The sequence below is a fragment of the Hydra vulgaris genome, chromosome 15 (assembly GCF_038396675.1).
Source record: "Hydra vulgaris chromosome 15, alternate assembly HydraT2T_AEP".
Taxonomy (NCBI): Eukaryota; Metazoa; Cnidaria; class Hydrozoa; order Anthoathecata; family Hydridae; genus Hydra; species Hydra vulgaris.
The window spans coordinates 27,289,379-27,315,000 of NC_088934.1; the positions used below are offsets into that span (position 1 = coordinate 27,289,379).

General features: G+C 29.2%; 1 protein-coding gene across 6 annotated transcripts in view; it reads left to right on the top strand.

Moving 5' to 3' along the window:
- Nucleotides 1–1,416: 1,416 nt before the first annotated feature.
- LOC136092485 (multiple epidermal growth factor-like domains protein 10) overlaps nt 1,417–25,622 on the top strand; it is a 75,650-nt gene continuing 51,444 nt past the window's right edge. For 4 of the 6 annotated variants that reach the window (XR_010644409.1, XM_065820809.1, XM_065820810.1 and 1 more), the window contains exon 1: nt 1,433–1,560. Coding sequence is in view for 3 of the 6 variants with exons in the window: in XM_065820809.1 (XP_065676881.1) it covers nt 1,507–1,560 (54 nt within the window). In the remaining 3 variants the exon portion in view is untranslated. Of the gene's footprint in view, nt 1,561–25,622 lie in introns of all 6 variants that reach the window. The other 2 variants (XR_010644408.1, XM_065820807.1) reach the window with 1 other exon arrangement.

The window sequence follows — 25,622 nt, forward strand, 5'->3', positions numbered from 1 at the left end:
TTTACTTAATAAATTTAATCGGACATTTTTCTACCCATTTAAGATTTGAATGGACATTTTTTCCTGGACTTAAAATAATTAGATTGACCCTTTTACAGCAAGCAGATTTGCAAATTTATAGAATTTAAAAAAACAATTTTTTTTGTTAGTTCCTGTAAAATGTACGTTTTATAATTTTAGGTTTTAATAACAATAAAGTTGTAATATTTAAAACGTTGTTACTTCAAACCTCACATAAGTTACAGCCATATGTGACTCATATGACTAATAGAGTTGTAAAATATATTTAATTTAAAACTGATTTATCTTTCTAATCCCTTTTAATATCTGGCTCGTTTACCTTAGGTTAGTTCTTAAAAAAAATCTTTCTCATTTTCTCTTAAAATGGGGGCAAAATGAGACTGTAGGTGTTGTTAATAAATGATCTTTAGAACCATTTCACTATTGAAACTTATTGTTTGGAATATAGTAGGACATTAAATGTTCAAAAAAATCTTGTTCTCTTTTCAAAACTTTTATTAAACATTTTTTTCACAACCTCTATTCAGTAGATAAAAAGCTATTCAGTAGATAAAAAAATTAAAATTATCAAGACTTTAAAAAATAAGATTTTAACGATCTTGAATCAGTAGATTAAAATTAAAATAGCCAATTAAAATCATCACATTTATAAAAAAGATTTAAAAATGATTTACTATCGATTTATAGTAAGTCTTTTATAAATCGCTTTATAGATTTATGTTTTTAAAAACTAGATGAAAAAATAGAGAAAGCAGTTAAAACAAGTATATAGTAGCTCCCCAATAATAACTATATTAAAAATTATGTATTTTTTTTTGTATTTTTTTTTTTGTATTTATTGTTTTTTGTATTTATTGTTTTTTGTATTTATTTTTTTTTGTATTTATTGTTTTTTGTATTTATTGTTTTTTGTATTTATTGTTTTTTGTATTTATTGTTTTTTGTATTTTTTGTTTTTTGTATTTATTGTTTTTTGTATTTATTGTTTTTTGTATTTATTGTTTTTGTATTTATTGTTTTTTGTATTTATTGTTTTTTGTATTTATTGTTTTTTGTATTTATTGTTCTTTGTATTTATTGTTTTATTATTTTAAACTTGTAACTATTGTTCTAACTGTTAAAGTTATGAAAGCAAAAAAAAAAAAAAATGTTTTTAATATTTATTACTTATAATGTTAATTTCCGGTATAAAAGAGTGATATATAAATATAAAATTTCATTCATGTTTGGAATGCTTATATCTAATTATTATTAATTACTTTTGTGAAATAGGGTACAAAATACACATGTAAAGTATATATATTTTTTCTTTTGATAGAACAAAAAATTTGCTTACAGTAAGCAATTATGTATCGCTTGCTGATATGATTACTCAATTGAAATATGACACTTAATAATCATATCAAGTGTCAATTGAAAAAAAACTTTTCTCAATTTTAATTGAGAAAGAACATTCTATTGCAACGAAAGTAGTACGCTTGCAGAATGTCATTTGGTTGGTTTATTACACTTTTTACATTGCAATTCTGCCATATTAAGGTAAACTACAAAACATTAACTATAAACTTTTTTAGTGTAATAATGCTTAAGGTTATTTATTTATTATTATTTATTTATACCATAAAAGTGTTATAATGACAGGTTTTTACTCTCCCAGTCCGGGGAATAAAAACGTTGATGAACTTAATTTTTAGTGTTTTATAAACAAAATTTTTCGTATTCATCGTATACTAGCAGTAGGCAACCCGTAATACGGGTTATTAGTAATTAAATCATTTATAACAATAAAAACACATTAACAACTTGGTATATTATCTAAAATATTAAATACAAATTTATCTATAAACAACATTTTAAGTTTGACTCCCTATCAGCAATGCCATTGCTTATAGTTAACGACATAAAAACTGCATTAACACCAGTTAAGAAACACAGCAGGTACCAGCAAGGGAACGTCAAGTAAAGCCTGCAAACACCTAAAAAAGAAATAAAGTAACAATTTTTAATTAAAAAAGTATTATTTACATTTTATTGTTAGTAGAATTAGGATATTACAGAAAATATAAAGAACAAAAAAATAGCTATAACAGCCTAGTTCTATCAACACAAAACACAGTAACAATAGAACATAGCATAATATATTTGTAAGCACACATTACTATGTGTCTCCAGAATAATTAAAAAAGAAAATATTATGAAAAGGATAGACAATACAACGTAATAACACCACAACTTAATAAGATATTTAGTTAACTAAAATACTTAAGCTAAAAAGATTTTCTTTGAACAATCAAGGGACAATTATAGTTATTAATTTGAACCATTATATCAGAAAGTAGCAAGCAACTTGTAAGATATTTCTTATAAATGGTTATTATTAATTGTGGTTTTAAGAAATATGTAATGAGTTTTATTAACTTTCACTCTTATCTAAGAGAAACAGGGAGAAAAAGAAAGTGTTTTCAAAGCAGAATGTTAAAAAAAGTGAAAAAAACACAATAGATAATAGTAACTGGTTTTATTATGTTTTCAGTAAACAAAATTATTTTTACCTTAATTAAAAGATAAATTTCAAGCATTTCTTAATTAAGTTCCGGCTTCTCTCTGACTGTTGACTAATGATTTATAGAGTAAACTTAATATCATATTAAATTTACAAAATTAAAACTATGTTTCAACAGTAAGCAAACTAATCAAGTAATGACAAAGGCAAAAAAAAAAGAACAGTTATGTTTGAAATTATAAAAAAATATAAAATCATTTATGCTATTAACTGCTTGTTTATAAATTACTATTATAAACTGTTATTAATCTAAATATTACTATAAATATATATACAATAAATCACTCAATATATTACAATAAATATATAAATAATATTACTCTAAATAGAAAGATTCATACTTTGCTTTGATCTAAAGTAAAATCGAATTAACAGACATTAACACTGCTTGACACTGAATTCTTGCAAGTAAGTTATCTGCTCGCTGAGCAGCATTTCTTACATTTTAACAGCGAATAATTTTATCTATAATACCTAGATCTATCTCTTTTATTTGACAACAACTATTTTTAAGTCGCCTATTAGCATTTACACTAATAACATTGAGCCTAATATTATCCATTTCAATTTCACTATTATCATTAAACATATTACCAATGATATTACTATTGTAACAACTGGATAATAAATTAACATAAAAGAATCATAGAAATTGCGATCTTTTATCATCAAAGACTATATTTCAACTAAAAGTTTATTGTAAAACTGAGATACACGATTTCAAACCAATGTTGCATGTTCAGGACAAAGTCAATAAACTGTAGGATCTAAGTTAGCTGACATTCTCAATAAAACTTCTGTTTGAACTTTTGGATAAATAACTTTGCTGGAAGCAGGTGCAGCACCATCTTCAACGAATACAACAGCAATTTCACTAACTTTAGTTTGCAAATGAAATATTAAATTATGTCAGCAAAGTTGATTGTGATGTTATTGCTTTCTAAAATTTACTGCTGCAAGTGAGTTAGAGATATACAGTTGATTATGTTGGGGGAATATCTTGATCTGGCCTAAAATTATCTACACAATGAAAAACTTGACCACATATTTTAAAACATGACGGCCTATGATTTATAGGTTAAACCATTAATCAGTAAATAAAGCAAAATAAAGACATGCATATTAAATTCAAATATATTTTGAAAAATTGATATTGGAATTATGATATAACTTCCTGTAAATCTTGCAGAAATAGTGAAAATGGAAGCCTTACTATTATGGCAACATAAAAAATGTGTTTCATCAAGAAATTTTTTAGTACAGTAATGCTGACAGATCTGGCTCATTTCTCCTAAATAATTATAATCTAGAATAGTATCACTTCTTGCTATACAATATATTCTGATTGTCTAGCAGCATTTTGTACATTTTGAGAATGATTAATCTCATCTAGGCTATCTCTTTAATTATGTGATCAATACTTTTAACTCGTCTAACAATGATGTACTAATTTAGGTATAAATTGATTTCTTCTTACCAAGCAGCATTTCTTATATTTTGATGACAATTAGTTTCAGCTTGCCTAGTTCTAATCATTTCAATAAATTATCAACTATTTTTAAACCGATAGTATTTCTTCTTATAACTTATTTAAGCCTAATTTCGATCATCCAAAAATAAGAGAAAAGAAGTTAAATAAAAATATCAAAGTATTAATAGTCTAAAGTGGTAAACATATCTACAAAAAGTTAAATAATAATGTTAAAGCAAAAATCAACAAAAACCTGCAATCCTAATTAAAGAATATTATTTGGTAATAAAAACAAAAGTACAATGTTGAATCTTACTTGGTTTCTTATCTGTAAAACAATTTTATTTAACTATTTAAAAGGAAAAAAAAAGAAAAAAATCAAAATGCCTTATGTTAAGCAATGTATTTTTAAAAAAGAATCAAATGCAATTACTTTAGAATATACATGATATATTAACCTCTACAATTTAGCTCATTAGCTTAACCGCTGGTTTACCATTGAGTCAAAAATGAATAAACAAAAATTAAAACAATTTATTACAATTATTATTCAAAATAAAAACCTCTAACAATTTAATTTAGGATTTATTAATATCCATATTTTTTTCGCAATGTCAGTTAGTATATTTTTATCTAAATTAATAAAAAAGATAATACCATTTAAAAACATATTTAAAAATCTAAATATTTATTCAGATACCTTAAAAAAGAAACATAAAACAACATTCTTTTGACAACTTTCAACATGAATTTTATTACTTTCTGTTACTTATTTTTTTTATCTAAAAGAAAATAGACATATAGATACAGAGAAATATACACAACCTTATGTAAATACACTTACATGTCCACAAATAACAGTCTTGTTTTATTTAAAGAAAAAGAAACAGGCTATAATAATTAGATCAATACAAACAACCAACAACAAACAAACATTTATTTATAATTTTATAGTAAAATTAAACAATGAGCAACATCAATTCCTTTGAAACTAAAAATTGATCAGCTCTTATTTGCTTGCAGACCTTGCTTGAAAGACCGCGTGGAATACTGATCCGCGTGTAGAAAAGCCTAGAAACTACTTTAAAAACGACATTACTACTACTACTACTACTACTACTACTACTACTACTACTACTACTACTACTACTACTACTACTACTACTACTACTACTACTACTACTACTACTACTACTACTACTACTATTATATTAACGTATTAAATTTTTAGATAAGATACATGAAAAGGTTATATTAGAGAGAAAATGCCACGGGTACAGAGCTGAATTTTGTCTTTCGTTTTGGTTCAATGAAGATGTCATTGCAAAAATGTCAATTTTTAATTGCTTTGAGATATATCAAAAATAAAGTTTTAACTATAGATAAGACAGTTATGTTATTTGATTATCTAAATTTACAATAGCTAGAGTACTGAAAATTTCAGTACATTCCTAAAAATAAGAATAGTTCAAATTTAACATGAAAAATGATTCGTAGACATATGATGTATTATTATATGGATTCCGTAGAATGGTTAAAGAAAAATATATTTACAAACATATCATAATTAAAACAAAATATTATAAGGTATCACTCAACTAATGTCAGCAATTTAAGATTACATTAAATCGCTTAAACTTTTGAACATTCATGGTATGTCCTCAAACACATCTTTTTTTCCTTTTCATCAAATTGTTAACTTGAAGTATTCAATAAAATTCTTTTCTTCAATGTTTTCGAAGTATGCGGATAACGAATGAATTATACCCATACTAAGTCTTTAAATAAGTACAAAAATTTCAAGATTTTAAGAAAAAAAGATCAGGCTTATAAAAATACAATATTTGCTTTTAAAAAAAGATTTATTATAAAAGCATTATCAAAAGTAAAATTAAAATGATTGTTAATATATATATATATATATATATATATATATATATATATATATATATATATATATATATATATATATATATATATATATATATATATATATATATATATATATATATATATATATATATATATATATATATATATATATATATATATATATATATATGTATATATATATATATATATATATATATATATATATATATATATATATATATATATATATATATATATATATATATATATATATATATATATATCCCAGTGGCACGGTACGTTTTTTTTGGACGTTTTTGTTAGGTTTAAACCTAATAAAAACGTCTATAAGAGGCGTCTAATAATAAAGGATGTTATTTTAGCCATGAAAGCTTGAACTTTAATATGGCTAAAGTATCAAAATTAGATCACAATTTTTTTTATTTTCACCCATTATCGTTGCAATTTCATCAATTAAAAAAACTTAGTAGAAAAAGCAAGTACATAAAATAAGTAATACAAATTTTACAAAATAAATTATATATAAATATATTCTTACATGGATTAATAATACATATTTCTTTAAGATGTAAAAATAATTTTTTTACATCACAACCTTAATGATTTGTACTATCCTTATATACCATATTATATTTGTACTTTTTGTGATTTTTGTGCTAAAACTTGGTGCCATTTTATTTTAAATTTTATTTTTAGGTTGTCTCAGACAAAAGTTTTTTAGTAATGTTTTTATTTTCAGAAACATATATAAACATAGATTGTTTTTTAAAAAGAACTAAGGTTAGGTTTGATTTCATAACTTTATGTATGGTTACTAAACCTTTTAATAGATTATTTTGCTGAAAAGTTTGAATTAAAATTTCGTTGAAGTTCTAACATTAACTTGTTGTCGAAGGAATGTTGAGGCCGCATAATTTATTATTCGGCCAACTTTCTAAATGTTTTTTCTTTTAACCTGCCAAATTTCAATGAAAACTAATTGGGAGCAGATAGTTGATTAAGTGAACATGGAAAAATCCGGTCAATTTTAAATTGAGATTCCTCTAAAACCACAAATGGTTTTTATTTCTTTCACTTTTTAATTAAGCGTTTTTTCCTTATCTTTAACTATGTTGCTAAACATTTGTTTACAAATCAACGATTTGCAAAATGTTTCGGAAACAAATTGAAGCGCATAAAAAATTGTGAACTTTTTTGCAAAAATCCATCGACTTCATATCGGTTGGTTTGTAAACATACAAATGTCCTAAAGTCTACTGTTATAGATACTATAAATCTACAGTCATCAAAATCTCCAGTAAAAGATTTATAAATAAGTTTAAGATTTCTCAAGCCTTCGAAAGAAAACCAGGAAGTTGAAAAATAAAAACTTTACATTAATCCAAAAAGGTAAAGTCGATTCTTAATTCAATAGCAAGAAATCCGAACCAGTCACAACAAGATCTTGCAAGAAAATTCAAGACTTCGCGTTCCTATATTAAAAAAAGTACTTAAAAATGCTGGAATTAAAAGAACTTGACGCGTAAAGAAGTTGGTTAAAATAATGGCGGATAAAAGTATCTGCATAGTTGAAGACGACAAAACATATTGCAAAGCTAGTTTTTCACTACTTTATGGTCAGCAACTTTACTATGAGAACAAAGATAAACCTGTCGATGATCTATTTAATTATTGTTATGAAGTGATTGCTAAACTAATGTATATGTAGAGAGAGAAAGAGATTTATATATAAATATATATATATATATATATATATATATATATATATATATATATATATATAAATATATATATATATATATATATATATATATATATATATATATATAATATATATATATATATATATATATATATATATATATATATATATATATATATATATATATATATTTATATATAAATCTCTTTCTCTCTCTACATATACATTAGTTTAGCAATCACTTCATAAGCAATATTTAAATATATCATCGACAAGTTTATCTTTGTTCTCATAATATATATATATATATATATTTATATATATATATATATATATATATATATATATATATATATATATATATATATATATATATATCTTATAATCTCTTAAGAGAGAACTTATAATTAAGTTTAAGACCTTATTGCTTGTTTTTTAATTTTTGATTCGGCCTCCAACAAGTTTATACTAAAACTCAAACAAAGCATGTACATAGAGTGGGAAAAACCTACTGTTAATAAACAAATGAATCATGTAAAAAGTCATTTTCAAATCCAGTTCCTTTTAAAAATAAGGTGAGTTTCCACTCATAGGTTTTTCTACGAGAACGGGAAAGGAAAGGAAAAAATAATCACGTGAGCATGCGTAGTTTAACTTAAGAAAAAATGAAACTTATACTAAGTATGCTCACTTGATTATTTTTTTCCTTTTCCTTTTACTGTTCCCGTAGAAAAACGAACGGGTGGAAACTCACCTTTACCGGTTCATTTAGCGTTTTTTAAAACATTTCTTACATTTTTAAATGTAAAATATTTTTTAAAATTTGCGTATTTATTGTATTTTTATTAACAGGTCTCCGTTAGTTCAACTTAATTTTACTAATTTTATTTAAGCATTTTACTATCGTGGCCAAAATACATTGGCCGGCTCAAAAAGTATACCAAAAATATGAAAAAACCAACTTTCATTCATACGTACAAACACAGAGTCTAAAAAAATACAAAAATCTATAAACTAATATTTAGTTGAATGTCATTTGTTTTTAAGCACCAATTTGATACGTTTTGAAATAGAATTGGCTAGTTTTTGATATAGTTCTTTGGTAATATTAGTACACCAAACTCGCATAATCCAGTAGACTAAATCTTGCATTGTGTGTTGTGCATGTTGTTTTACTCGCCGCTTAAGAACCAATCATTCATAAATTTTCTATTGGATTTAAGTTCTGGTGCTGGAATTCCCAGGCCAATCCAGCGCCCTGATTTTTTTTTTTTGACAAATCAGCGTTGAACTGTCTTTGTCTTTACTGCATGGTACGATGCACTATATTGTTAGAATGTGGTACGTCGATGTATTTGCATTGTATTGCAAACCTTGCTTTCCAATGTTTCCAGATATTTGGCTGCATTCACAGTTGTGCCTTGAGGTACAAAATACAGTACACCAGGTCCAAAAGCAAAAAAACACTTGCAAAATATCAATTTCTGCAGTATTTCACATTAGGAATTGTGTAGCGATGATTGTATCGTTTTTCCGGCAGGACGACGAACATAATGATACCAGGTACCAAATTGCATAATCATAGTTTCATCGCTAAGTAGCGATTTACTCCATTGTCTAGAAGTCAAGTTCTTGTACTTTTTGCAAAGTCCTTTCTTTTTGCACTCTGCATGTCATTTAATAACGGTTTCTTCGCTGCGACTCGGCAAGCTCCACTGTGACTCGGCATGGTATTTTAAACTCAGAAAAAAGCCTACGTCTTATTGTTCTTTCACTTACATATGACATTAAAGGGTTTTTTATTAAAAGTTTTTTCATACTCAAATTATCACGTTTTGTAGTAATTCTTTGCCTTCGAGATGATTTTTTAGGACTAAAATGACCAGCTCCATTGCAATTTTTGACAACTTTGTTAACTGATCACTTCTAAAAATTTTTTTAAATTTTTCGATACTGTACTATTACTGCACGTTGATTAGTTGAAATAGGTGTTGATTTGCTCATTTTATAATATGATGAAGTAATAAACATCAAAAACTCAACTAGTAGTTATAAAAAATTACACCTATAAAATTACAAGATATTACACCTATAACATATCAATAAAAGACTGGTAAAATAGCAAAATTTTTTATTATTGCTCAATTCGCCTCGTAAAAACAGTTATCCAATTCCTGCTAAAAAATGTTTTCACATAATCAATAACCTAGGTCTATATAATGAGTAAAAAAATTACGACAATACTTAAAAATCTGTCTTGCTAAAGTATTTTGGCCACAACTGTAATATATTTTAACAGAAGATGGCTATGAAAAATGTATTTATAAATTAAATAGTTTTAACAAAGATTAAAGGTGTTGTTATATTTATTAGAATATTTACACATTTTGTGCTGAATAGAAACTTTGTAAATATAATAATATGACTTAGCACACAAGTACAAGCAATTTTTGAAAAGTTGCTTTAGAGAACTGGAAAAATTACAATTAAAGTTGCAAAGCAGATTTAAATGATAACTTTTAAAATAATTGCAAAATGTTTTAAGTTTTTTAAATAATTGAAAATAAAACATTGAGATTATATTAAGAAATATAACTTAATCGGCGTTATCAATATTACTACGATATATCGCTAGCTACATATCGTAGCCATGAAGTTGGTTACAACATAGCGACAAAACTGTTGCTAATCAATGACAACATATTGCAGCATTGTAGCTAGCGATATTACTACAATATATCGCTAGTTACATAATGCTGGTATATATCTAACTATAACATGATAATAAATCTATAGCTAATCTGTAGCTAAATATCGCAGCGTTCTAGCTGGCGACATTACAACATATTGGTGGCTACATATTGGAGCTTTGCAACAGGGTAAAACATAACAAGAAACCTATTGCTAGAAAATGGCTGCATATTGTAGTGCTTTAACTAGCGATATCAATAAGACAGCTAAACAGCTACATATCGAAGCTCTGTAGCTAACTACTAAAAAACGACAAATCAATAAAAAGTTTTTGGCTAAAAATTGCGGCATTGTAGGCATTCGATGTATTTGCATTGTATTGCAAACCTTGCTTTCCAATGTTTCCAGATATTTGGCTGCAATCACATTTGTGTCTAGATGTACAAAATACAGTGCGCCACGTCAAAAAGCAAAAAACATTCGCAAAATATCAATTTTTGCAGTACTTCACATTAGGAACTGTGTAGCGATGATCGTATCGTTTTCCGACAGGACGACGATTATAATGACTCCAGGTACCAAATTGCATTAACATAGTTTCATAGCTGAATAGTACTTTACTCCGCTGTCTAGAAGTCCAGTTCTTGTATTTTTTGCAGTAATTCTTTGCCTTCAAGTCGATTTTTTAGGACTAAGATGACCAGTTCCTTTGCAATGAATGACAACTTTGTTAACAGTTGACTTCAAAATTTTCATTTTTTTTTTCAATTTTTCAATACTGTACTATTACTGCACGTTGATTAGTTGAAATAGGTGTTGATTTGCTCATTTTATATTATGATGAAGTAATAAACATCAAAAACTCAAATAGAAGTTATAAAAAATTACAAGATATTACACCTATAACATATCAATAAAAGACTGGTAAAATAGCAAAATTTTTTATTATTGTTCAATTCGCCTCATTAAAACAGTTATCCAATTCCTGCTAAAAAATGTTTTCACAAAATCAATAACCTAGATCAATATAATGAGTAAAAAAAATTGAAAAAATAGCTGAAAATCTGGCTTGCTAAAGTATTTTGGCCACAAATGTAATATATTTTAACTGATGATGGCTATGAAGTCGTAGAAAAATGTATTTATAAATTGAACAGTTTTAACAAAGATTAAAGGTATTGTTATATTTATTAGAATACTTACACATTTTGTGCTGAATAGAAACTTTGTAAATATAATAATATGACTTAGCACACAAGTACAAGCAGTTTTTGAAAAGTTACTTTAGAGAACTGGAAAAATTACAATTAAAGTTGCAAAGCAGATTTAAATAATAATTTTTAAAATAATTGTCAAAAGTTTTGAGTTTTGAAATAGTTGAAAATATAACATTGAGATTATATTAAGAAATATAACTGAATCAGCGTTATCAATATTACTGCGATATATCGCTAGCTACATATCGTAGCCATGAAGTTGGTTACAACATAGCGACAAAACTGTTGCTAATCAATAACAACATATTGCAGCATTGTAGCTAGAGATATTACTACAATATATCGCTTGCTACATATCGTAGGTATGTATCTAACTATAACATGATAATAAATCTATATCTAGTCTATAGCTAAATATCGCAGCGATTTAGGTAGGTAGGTATTTAGCTAAATATAGCTAAAGATCGCAGCGATTTAGGTAGCGACATTATTACAACATATTTATAGCTACTTAATGTAAGTTTGCAACAGGGTAAAACATAACAAGAAACCTATAGCTAGAAGATGGCTGCATATCGCAGTGCTTTAACTAGCGATATCAATAAGACAGTAAAACAGCTACATATCGAAGCTCTGTAGCTAACTATTAAAAAACGACAAATCAATAAAACGTTTTTGGCTAAAAATTGCGGCTTTGTAGCGAATGGTATTATGACAATATTTAGCTTCCAACTAGTTGCAGACATTTAGTTCTATTTTCATTTGCTATCAACCAACGTAGCTTTATAACAACAAATCTATAGCAAAAAAACTAGATCAGTGTGTATGGACGTTTATTGGGTGTGGAGGAATGGGACACGGTCACTCTAATTCCAAAGTATACACACACATATATATAAAAATATTAGGTACTTCCCAGTAAGCACAAGACGTTTTTAAAACGTTTAAAAAACTTACTAAAATGATTATTAGCGCTTTTTAAGTGTTTTAAAAACGATCTGTGCCTACTGGGTCTATTTGTTGAATACACTAACAAGTAAAAAAAAAAAGTGATTTTTTTTCACAAGTAAAAGTTATTTGAATTTTTACTTTTACTAATAAATGAAACTTACTTTTAATGGTTAAGTCGTGCTAAGTATTTTACTTTAAAAAGGAATTTTGGTTATAATTATGTAAAATATTTATATCAAAATGTAATTATTTTTTATATGAAAAAAAAGTTACTAGAAGTAAACTAACGTAAATATAATATTTAAAAAACATAACACTTACTTTACAAAGTAATACTACATCATGACAACAAATTACTTTTACGTGAAAAGTAACTAATTAGCAAAAACAACTTACATAAAGATAGTTTGAAAGAAATTGTTATTTACAATTACAAATAAAAGTAAATTTTTTTTTTTTAATTTTATACTTTACTTTGTAAGTAAGTAAAATGAAAGTTATAATATTTACTTTCTCAATCAACAGTCATTTCATGTTGGTTTAAGATAAATTTTGAGATGTTCTTGGGCACTGTTTGAGGGCACTTCTGGTTAATACTTCAGGTAATACTCTGATGTATGTGGGCAGTATTTGTGTGGTGCATAGGAAAATGATTTCTTTCCACGTATATCATAAAGGATAGTTCTAATACAATTAGGCGCAAATATTGTCAACATGCGGAAATACCAGTATTGTAGAGGGGCTCCCTGAAGCATGTGAGCCATAGTGCTGAAAAGGCTGCTAAATAACACTATGTAACAACATTTTTGTTTATGTTAATTTTTCAATGTTTCTTACATAATATTAGTATGCTGATTTCAGTGGTACCATTGGTTTTGCTCTATCATCAAGATTTCCTGAGAAAAAGCATAAAGTATATTTCGGAGTTTTCGTTTATGTGTAATGCATTTATAACAGTGGCTAGTAGATTTGTTTTTATCTCCGGCCACCGTTGTTTTTATCTCCTTTTTATCACCGTTGTTTTTATCACCGTTGTTTTTATCTCCAAGCCACTGTCAGTGGCTTTGTATATTTTGTGTCTTTTTTCTCTAATCCCACTTTTAATTTTACTTTTCTTGATTCTAGTTTTTAGGTATTCAATTGTCACTTCCTTTGTTATTGTTAATGTCTATTTATGTTGATTTAAAGTATTTTTTTGAAATAAATATAAGCACATTTTGGGTACGACTTTTTTAACACATGCAAATGAGAGAATGAGTTAACTATATACTTTTGTTTATTTTCAGTATAACTAATTACAACTGTTATATGAAGTGGTAAATATGTCTAGTAGATCCTGCAAGCTTTGACCTGACTCATTCTGTTATGTTTGTGGTTGCTATATTAGTCCAACACAAACTAAACATAAGATTGTCAGTAGTACAAAAATCTTTACTGCATATCATGCCTATATTTGCATGGCTATGAGAGATCAGGACAAATCGTGGGCACCACACTGTAGTGTAGTGATCTGCAGCTGCCATAACTGTAGTTATGGCAGCTGCAGATCAACTCTGGAAGGATGGCTGCGTGGAATTCGAAAGTCAATTCCCTTTGCGATTAGAGAATATGGAGATAACCGACGAACCATTATAATGGCTATTAATTCTGCGTGGTTGATATTTCAAGGTATAAAAAGCCAAAGGATCGGCTGACTCTTGTTTATCTAAGCATACCCTCTTCTATTGGACCAGTTCCACAGAGATAAATTGCCTGTTCCTAACCCGCCTTATTCCAAAAAAGCAGCTGCATATCATTTTGATGTAGACACACCGGATGAACTCCGTAATGACTGTGACTTCAGGGAACCGAATGATTCACCTCATTTCCTTAACCAACAAGAACTTAATGACTTAGTACGAGATTTAGGTCTCACTAAATTAAATGCAAAACTTTTGACATTGCGTTTGAAAGAATTAAATTTTTTAGATCCAAGCTCCTTAACTTCGAAATACCGAAAAAGACATGAAACATTTGTATCCTTTTATGTAGTATCAGAATCACTGTGCTACTGTCATGATGTTCGTAGCCTTTTCAATAACATTGACATTGTTCACAATCCTGAAGAGTGGAGGTTATTCATTGACAGTTTAACAAGAAGTCTAAAGGCAGTTTTGCTCCATAACGGAAACCGATTTCCTTCGATTTCAGTAGCTCATTCCGTTCATCTAAATGAAGACTACAAGAACGGGAAGTTGTAGCTTGAGAAAATCAAATACGTTTTTAAGGAGAATACACAAAGTAAGCAACTTTTCATTGTTTATGGGATAGCAGGGCTGTGGACTAGCACTTCACGAGACGTGAGTGGCCAATGAGAAAACATTTACAGCCTGTTTTGCACAATGTTTATAATCAATCCCTGATACCTGTTTAGAGATCTTACTACCATCCCTTCACATTAAACTAGGTTTTGTTAAACAATTTGTCAAAGCATTAAACCCAGCTGGTGTAGCATATTCGGCAGATGTTTCCAAAGGTGTCAGATGAAAAAACTTTATCATGTGTAATTGTTGGTCCGCAGATTAAAGTTATCTTGGCATGTAAGGAGTTGGAGCACAAAATGTCTGCTGTTGAAAATGAAGCATGGATTGCGTTTAGACATTTTGTTCATAGTTTTTTAGGCAACAGTAAGAGTGATAACTACAAAGATCTAGTGGAAAACTTAATTGTACGGTGCGCAGATATGAAATGCAGGACGTCAATAAAGTTGCATTACCTGCATTCACACTTGGAATTTTTTAGACTAAATTTGGGTGATGTGAGTAAAGAGAATGGAGAACGTTTTCGTCAGGATATCCATGCAATGGAGAAAAGATACCAAGGAAGATGGGATACAGCTATGATGGGCGTCTATATCTGGTGTTTGATACGCAATTACGATAAACTTTATAAAAGAAAACGACGTTCTACTTTTCACTTCTGGTGTTTTTTAAGATTTTGAGAGACTATTACATTAGAACATAATGTTATATTATGTAATATATGTAAGTAACGTATATGTATGTATCTCATGCAATATGATTAATATTGATTATATGTTTAATTGAATTTTTGGTTTTATGATTAAAGGGTTAATGCAATAAAAAAACCAATTTCATAAACAGACTGAGCATACTCAAATTAAACAAGAAACATCAAAAAATTTCGATAAACAGAGATTATTTTTTTTTTTACATTGAGCAATCATTGATTTTTTATTTCATTTATTTGTTGAACAAAAAAAAGTTAGTGGCATAATATAACTTTGGCGGGAGAGGGCATGCTACCCATGCATACAAATCTTGACTAAGTCACTGTTCGTTAGAGCGCGCTTTTACTACAGTTTTTTTTTGTTTAAATTTGCCATTTCAATCAAATATTTTGTTATGGTAATATGACGCGATATTACATTTTTGGTATCCGCAAAGACAGTTTTTTTTCTTTTAATTTGCCGTTTCAATCAAATATTTTGTTATGGTAATATGACGCGATATTACATATTTGGTATCCGCAAAGACATCAACGGCTAAAACAGTTTTCAAAAAATTATAAATTATTTAAACTATTTGATATAGTTTATATGATTAAAGGAGTGTTTATTAGATATAACCTTTTATTGCGTTTTATCATATATAATCTATTTGAAAAAAGATGGTCAATTTTTTACTATAGGTTGTGGACACCCTCATAACCTCCTTTTTGTTGCGTTGGTATCCAACCCGCACATTGAGGATTGGAAAAATAAAATCTTATTTAATTAAAATAGTACTTTAGAATATGTCCCGCAATTTAGCCATTGATTTTTCACTAACTTCCAGACTAGCTAGAGCTCTGAAAAATCCAGCATTTGTATGAGTTTGATAAACCTACATGTTAAAATTGTTTTCACAGCCAGCTGAACCACTTTTTTGAATACCTTTTTTTTTTTTATTTTACTTTATCTTTCAGACTGTGACAGCATTTGTGTAGTCCCGATGAGCATGCATCCTATATTTTTTTTCCTGGGAAAAGGGGTTTGTACCATTATCATTATTTTTTAAATATTTTGTTTTTCTTAAAAATTGGGGTTTATAACTCTTTACAAAGAAAGATTTTCAATAACTTTAATTTTGGTAAGATTGGTTTTTAACAACAACCACGCTGAATAAAAGATGCCAAAATACAAAACTTTAAATAAAATTGCAAAATGCAGAGCCATTTCCAAAGCATGAATAATAAACCAGACATTCTTTTAAAAAAACTTTTAAATAACATAAAGATAAATTTAAAAAAATTTAATCTTAAAAAAGTAAAAGTAATAAACATAACAAAAGCTGATAACTTTTCCTAACCACAACAGACGCTTATTTAATTTATTTGATATAGCGAATTTAGTAGTGTGGTTCAAAAAAGCACACTTTTAAATTTAAATCTATATGGTCGATTGTGAAGAAAAATGTTCTATATGATGAAATAAAAAAATTTCCTGTTTTAGAATGTTATTTTAGAAAAAGAGAAATCTTTTTTGAAAATAACATTCTATAACAGAAGAAATATTGCATGAATAACAGAAATTTTGAATAGTTGTATTTTTTTAACATATATAAATAATGGTTATAAAAAATATTATCTGGCTACTTAAATTTAGGTTAAGAAAATAAAAAAACAAAAATTACTAATTTGTAGCCGTCACATTTAAAGTTTTACACGCCCATTTAAAATACCGTAGTTCTTAAAACCAATGCCGATTAAGACTTGCAGGGTCTGGGGATACTTTTAAGCAGGCAGACATTTTTCTTATTAAAGTGGCAAACTTTACAAAAATAAAGCATTCTCTTAAAAATTTCAGGGCTCCTAAATCTGCGGAACTTGGGGTTGTAGCCCTAATAATCCGGGACTGGTTTAAACTTTCTCTCCTTAGTTTTAAAATAATAAAAACTTTTACGCATAAAACCTGTAAGTAGAACTAACAACTATGCCAATTACCATGGATATACTTGCCTTCTGCTCACTGCCATATTTCAGCTTTGTCTGATTTCTGGACTTTGTTTTTTTACATTACTATTGAACGAGATCCTCTCAAAGTTATTGCAGAATATAAGTAAATTTACTTACTTATTTCATATTGATTACTTTTAATTTACTTCACGAATTATATAAAATGTAAGATTATGTAATTTAAATTTTATTTTATATAACTTGTTTTTTTCAATAAATATTTGTTATTACTTTTAAAATAAAAATTCCTACTCAAAAAATATTATTTTATTTGTAAATTTAGTTCATATTTGATAGCATATTACTTTAATGTAATTTATTTACATATGAAATTTTTTTTTAATATAGTTTTTTTAAATTAGTTACTTTTCCCAGTGGGCATGCGTCGTTCGGGGGACGTTCGTTGGACGTCTTACCGACATCTGGACGTCCAAGAGACGTCTTACGGATGACCTCCGGACGACACGTTCATACTGAGTTATAGGTAAATGCAAATTAACGTTTGCGGAACTATTATATTATGTAATGTAATTTTCGAAAGTAATTAACTTTTAAATGTAAAAGTAAACAGCTTTTTCATTTGACTTACTTTTACATGTGAAAGTAAGTTACTCTTTGATGTAATCTTCTTTTACATAATTTACTTTTGAAAGTAAAAAAACTTACATTATAAAGTAAAAGTCGTTTAAAAAAAATAAATTTCTTATACGGAAATGTAAATTTACATTAAACGTTTAAAATTACTTATGAAATTTACTTTTTGATAAAAATTAACTTATTCACGTAAGTAAAAAAAAAGTATGAAAAAGAGCCTTCCCTATTCTCAACTAAAATAATATTATCGATAAATTTTAAATTTCTTAGGAAAATTAATATGGTCATAATTTTTGAACGCTATGAGATTATTTTATGAAATTTAAAATTTATCAAAAAATATTAATTTAGCATGAGAATAGTAAAAAAAATATCTTATCAACTTGATGCTTTCATAATTGGGGCAGTTGTGATCAAAATTTTAAGAATACTTTAGTTCCCAGGCTCCAATCATTGCAATTTTTTAAAAAGCATCCTTATTTTAAATAAGTACAGAAGTGTAAATGTCTGGAGGTTAGCTCAAGTATCAAAAAAATGCTGGATCCACACTTGTAATCATATTTTGTAGTAGTCTAAACTCGTAATCAAAAAATGGGTAGGGGTATGTTTCCTCGCCAACCTCTTGCTCATTAATTCAGTGGCTAGGTTACCAAATTTCCCATGTCCCAGCGAATTTAGGGGTCCTTTTGCAAATTTCAGAAATTTTTGCTTTTTTTTCTGTGTAATATATTGTGAACAGGTTTTTAAAATTTTGGGCGCTCTATGACAGTTTTTTTGGGAATCGTCAACATGATATCAAACTATTCTTTAGTAGAAGAACTATTAATGTACCTTGATAAAATAACTTTTGTGATGCTTGCATGCAGGGCTGCCAAGAGGAGGGGGGGGCAGACACTGGGTACATTTTAACTAGGCACAAGGACAAAGGGGGCATATGCAACCCTCAAAAAAAATTGTTATTAAAATTTATAATAATCATAAAGAGCACTAATCTTTGGAAAAATTTAAAATAAAATCTAAAACACTCTTCTTATAACTAGAATTTATTACAACAGACTTTCAATTTTTATTATTGTGTGCAGTTTATGTTCATAAAATAATTTTAATGTTGCTTGGAATATTAATCTAGATGTAATCTTTATTTCAATGGTATGTTCATATTTGTGTGGGTTCATCAAGCGTGCTGGGCAAGTAAGATAATGATAATTTTTTAGCCACCCTTGAAGTGTTGGGAAAACACAATAAGACAAGCCATTTCCATCTAGAAGAAGTTTCTCAATGCCAAAACAAGGAACAAGAATGCGAGCATACTATTTGAGCTAGAGAACTCAAAATGAGTTTATTACGGCATGTGGTGAAACTGTTTTCGCTTTTATTATCTAAGAAGTCCAAACAGGCATTTATTTTTCCATATTTTTGATGGAACTCCAAACGTGTCTCATACGGAATAAATTTACTTTCGTTCTTTGATTTGTCCGCCTAGGATCTGACAACCAATGGATAGTAAAAGAGCATTTCCTGAAGATAAAATATCTGAAAAAAAATAGGGGTCTGACATTGCGAAGCTGATTATAGACGTTTTGGATCAAAGCCAAAATTGATTTAAAGAACTGTAGAGGCCAGGGCTATGTGACGGGGCTAATATGTTCGCTATTTACAAAGGAGTGCAGACCATCATTCTCCAGAATTATCCTCAAGCTTTGTTTATGCCTTGCAGTGCGCATAATCTCAATCTAGCTGGTCTCATTCTGCAGAATCCTCTAATTTAGTGAAGAACTATTTTGCGATCATCGTTGTATAACTTTTTAAGTAGTAGCCCCTTGGGGTGAAAAATTTTGACTTAAGGCGAATTAAAAATTTTGAGGCAACTGGGCAGCCCCTTCACCAAACGTTCCAAACAAGATGGAGTGCGCGCATAGAAGCTGTCTGGCCATTGTCAAAACGACCAAAAGAAATACTGAAGTCCTTGAAACTTCTTGAAGAACTTGATTTAGAAGATCATCAACTTTTTTTAGTAAAAGCACTCAAAAAGTGGATTTAATCATTTGATTTCATTGTCTTGATTTCTTTCTGGTTCAAGGCTCTCCAATGTGTCAACGATGTCAGCCTCCTTCAATCAGAAAGCATTTTTTTGGATGACAAGACAAAGCTTTTAAAGACTCTTTTTTGGCCTCATATCCACCTAGATGCGAAACTGGTTGCATCTGTGTTAGCTTCATTTGGGTTTCAAAATGATTTTGTTAAGAAGATGACAAGGAAACGGAAAACAGTTCACGGCGAATCGATGAACATAGCTCACTTCCACGAAGACGAATCAAAGGGTTTTGAGGTGAACGTATTTAATGTTGCTCTTGACACGTTGCTTCATCAGATAAGATACAGAATGGATACAGCATTAATGATGTAAAGAAGAGGAGTTGATTGAAGAAATCATCTAGATGTTCCGAAGTGATCAAAGACTTTTAGAAAAATAGAATCTCTTTCTTCTATCAATTTGCTCAACAGAATCTACTAGAAAGGTCTTCAGTCAATATTTCCTTCAATCTGCAATATTGATTTGCATTTTTAATACAATCCCGGTTTCAGTGGCTGAAGAAGAGCGCTCTTTCAGTATGTTTACTTCCAGTAAATTATTTTCAATTGAAAATCACTTTTGGTGATTTCAATTGAAAATGACCTTGCCAAGACTTTGTCGTACAAAAATGTCATCTCTATTTTCGTAAAAAAGAAAACCCGCGAAAATAGTGTGATCTGACTAGTCTTCATAATTAACATTTTATTGATGAAATATATTCTTTCGATTCATTTTTCATTGTACTTGTATTTTCTTTTTATCATATATGACCAAGTTTAAATATGAAGTGTTTATGTGCAGTTAATATAAAAATAATAACTATTTTTATTAAGTTGTAACGTGATAGTAAACATACGGACGATAAACAGTAAAACTCATGCTTGACTCAATATACCCAGCAATCCAAAACTTGGGGCACCAAAAAAAAACGACCCTGGGCAAAACAATGTCTTAGTGCGGGCCTGCTTGCTTGCATGCAGTAAATTTATTTAGACATCGTCATGTTACAAACCCTGATCGCAATGATAATTGTGTTTGAGGAATTCTTGTAAATTAATCTACTTAATTAAGTATGGATGTTATCAAAGAAATTTGATACTTTGACAAAGAGTCTCTCTAACTCAAATATAAGGAGTGTAACATGATGATGATATATATATATATATATATATATATATATATATATATATATATATATATATATATATATATATATATATATATATATATATATATATATATATATATATATATATATATATATATATATATGTATATATATATATATGTATATATATATATACAGTAGCGGCATAAAGTCTTTGCCATCCTCAGGAAAAACAAGAAAAAAGTCATTTTTTTTTATTTTGCAAAAGTTAAAGCACCATCAAACGGCACCAAACATGACTCAAATGATACAAATGCATAGCACTGGTAAAAAAACAACACAAATATAAAAAATTGTTAATACTTTGTGTGTCCACCACGCGCATCAATGACTGCCTGTATGCGCCTAGGCATTGACTGTACTAGCTTTTGGACTTTGGCAATTAGGATTGCATGCCAAGCAGACTCTAACCGTTGCCACAATTCATCCAAATTGCTGGGCTTACTTTTTTGCACCATTCTAAACAGTACCTCCCACCAATTTTCTATAGGGTTCAAGTCGGGACTTTGAAGTGGCCATTCAATCACATGCGTGCGGTTCGAAAGTATTCAGTAACTTTTTTGCTTTGTGGCAGGGAAAACAAACGTTTTATTCCTGCCAAAAAGCTTGGTGCAGATGGTATAACTTGTGTTTTGAGTATTTCTATGTACTTGTCTTGGTTAATAGTGCCTGTACAACGATGCAGCCTGCCAACACCAAATCCCGACATGCAACCCCAAATCATAAGGGAACCTCCACCAAGTTTCACTGTTGGTGCAACACATTGAGAACTAAATTTCTCACCAACTTTCCTTCTAACATACGCTCGTTTTGCTCCACAGAATACAGTAAAACAATTTTCATCACTCCACAACACTTTATTCCACTGTGCAACAGTCCAGTTCTTGTGTTGCCTTGCAAATGCTCGTCGCTTCGCAATATTGTCAGGCCGCAATAATGGCTTCTTGGCAGCAATTCTGCCATTCAACCCAGCTTGCTGAAGACGTTTCCTTACGGATCTTACTGCCAGATTGATACTGGGCGTTTTCCCCATGTAACTGGCTACATCAGATGCCGTGTCGAAGCGATTAGCCAGACTTGTCCGGACCAAAAGCCAATCTTCCCGAATGGTCGCTTTGCGTGGTCTGCCAGAACGCTTTTTATCTTTTACTGTCCCAGTCTCTCTTTCTCTCTTTTGAAGGTGTAGGTGACAGCCCTCAAGCTAACCTTTAATGCTTTAGCAATGTCCCTGTAGGAAATTCCTTGTTTTGCCATTACCACTATTTACAGGCGTAGTTCAAGAGATAATAGGGTGGCCATATCGATAACAATCCTATACAAAAAAGCACATTTATTTCTAATAACTCATAAAATTATGTAAAAAATAATTGTTCACGTTAAGTTTAGTTGACAAGAATAAAAAAAAAATTAGAGATTTGGTGTGAAACAATAATATATATGTAATTGTAGTTAATTAGACTAATTATAGTTACTAATTATAATTAGTAATTAATTGATAATTACTATGGTATTAAACCAATCAAAATTGTAGTAAAAGTTATAGAGTGATAATATGTGGTATACAGCAACCACGAATTTCAACAAATATGCGCAAAAACATCCAAAAACTATATTTTACTTACCAGTATAATACAGATTGTATTGAAGAAAGTGGCAGGTGTCTCAATCAACCAACAATAGCAATTAAATTAACAAGTTAAACTATATGAAAACCGTTGCTAATAACGCGGGAGATGTCCAATTAGAGATTTAGACAAATTCCCGAAGGAAAAGCTTTAAAAAGTAATATATCAAGGCAACCTAAGTACAAGTTGTGTATATATATATATATAACTCTTATATGTTATCAGAATGTTTTTTCCGTATTTTGTTGACAAAAAATAAAAAATAAAATGCAAGACCACAACTTTTTTTTTAGTAATTGATAGACTGCCTGCCCCAACCAAACCCTCAGTCAATGTAGCAGCATTCCCTTGCGAGTCAGGCTAAAAGATAGTAGATGAAGCAGCACTCCGTTGCAAGTCAGGCTATTTGTCAGTCGATGTAGCAGCACTTTGTTGCGAGTCAGGCTATAAGATAGTTGATGTAGCAACACTCGGTACATGATTACAGTAAAAAATAAAAATAAAACATCGTATTAAAAAAATAAAAATAAAAAAATTTTATTAAAAAAAACAAAAAAAAACATTGTTTATATTGTTAAAAACATTCAGAATGTTTTTAAAAACATTCTGGTCAATTAAATTTGCGTTTTTGCAGTTTTTGTAAAAAACGATTAATTTGTAATTAAATTAATGGTTTTTTACTTTCTGACAACACGCAAATGTTGGACATATATATATATATATATATATATATATATATATATATATATATATATATATATATATATATATATATATTAGGGCGGGTCATACTTTTTTTTTAGAGTTGCTAACCTGGCTATGGTCTAAAAAGTTGCTCAAGGTGCTACTCATTGTAAAAAGGCCAAAAACATTTAAAACAACAGGTGTCTTGTACTTGCAACTTTACCGCAAAGATTTACCCTTTAATGGCTTATAGCAAAAAATATAAGAAATTCATCAAGCACTTAATATGATACAAAGGCCATCTCCATGGCTAGCGCAAAAAAGTATTTTTTTGGGGTTTTATAAGCATTTTTTGCTTACTATAAAAAAAAGTTAAAAAAAAAGATGCACCCCCTTAATTGCGGCCCTGTCAACGATAAGGGGGTGTTATCGACGTCGAAACATAAAATTCACTTAAATGGTGAAGTTCTAGATATTATTAGTTCAATGAAACAATATAATCAAACGTAATTTACAAAAAGTCTGATTTACAGCTAACACTAGGTAGTTCTGTTCTTGATGCAGTACACTGTAAAATCATTCCATGTCGCGATTCATGCCCAAACACGATCGAGCTTGCTGCAGAGATATCTTGGATAGCACGCTCAACTGCCTGAGAGTGACAGGGTATACCAAAAATGAAATCAAACTGACAGTGTTGAAGTTTTTCACTTTCAATAGCTGCTAGCAACGGTGGTGGTGTGAGGTTAGCTGTAGTCCAGTCAATCATATCAGCGTATTATATACAATCATATCAACGTATAAGTCAAAGCATTGGCGTTTAGCTTGATACTTGACTTATCAAAAACACGCACAGAAGAACTACACGAAGTACTTCTCAAATTAATTATTTTTTCACAACAGAAATGTCGCACAGAATCATCATTGTCACAAACACCAGAAAGAAGAATGTTTTCGGAGTGGGCAAAGTAGTTGTTGTTCTGCAACACAGGCTCTAATATTTTCCAATCTTCTGCTCCAAGCTCATGACACTGCTTCAGCAAGTAAAAAAAGTTCTTTGCACCATCAGCGCAAGAAGGATGACTCTTGATATTGAACCATGAAGGAGCGTAAACATTTACTATAAAGCGTACAATTTTGTATAGTGATGGGGAACAGACTTCTTTTGACATATACAATCTCAAAATTCTGTTGGCTTTTGTCAGCCACCTAGCATGGTTTAAATTTCCTGGCATTACGTTCTGTAAAGACCTAATTTCATCACAATTTGTATAACCTTGCTGCACTGCTAAGCATGCTCTAAGAAGATATATTTGATCTGTACTTAGACTGTTCTTAACCTTATCATTAATCTCAACCACTTTTCCTAACATAGCTTTAAATTTTGAAATTGATAAATCCTTGGGGTCAAAGTCTAGCGCACTCATAATTACACCACTGGAACTACTAGGACCTCTTGTACATCCTCCATCGATAGCAGAAATGTATTTCCGAAATGGTAGTTCATTAGCATGCAACAGGCAAACAAGCCATTGCAGTGGTCTTGCAACGTCTTTCTCTAATTTTCGAATCACACCATTTCGTTTGCCTGTATTGGTTACTGTACCGTCACAAACAACTGCTAGTAGCGTACTTGCTGAATTTGTATTTGCAATTATCGATAATATCTCATTTGCAACGTCAACTGCTTTACCTGTTTCTGGCATTACATGATCAATGTAGTTATTGTTTGGAAATGATACAATAACATAATGTTCTTCCTTTATGCGTCTACGTATACCAGACTTCTCAACAAAAGTTAAGTCTTTCTTACCATCAAATCCAATACAAATTAGTTCTTGCATCTCGGCAGCATGCTTAGAAACTTGTTTCTGCCAGAAAGACCATTCTGTTGGAGATATTTTATGCGACAGTGGACAAATACATTGTGAATTCTCTTGTATACTGCTGTCAACACATTTAAAAGTACATAT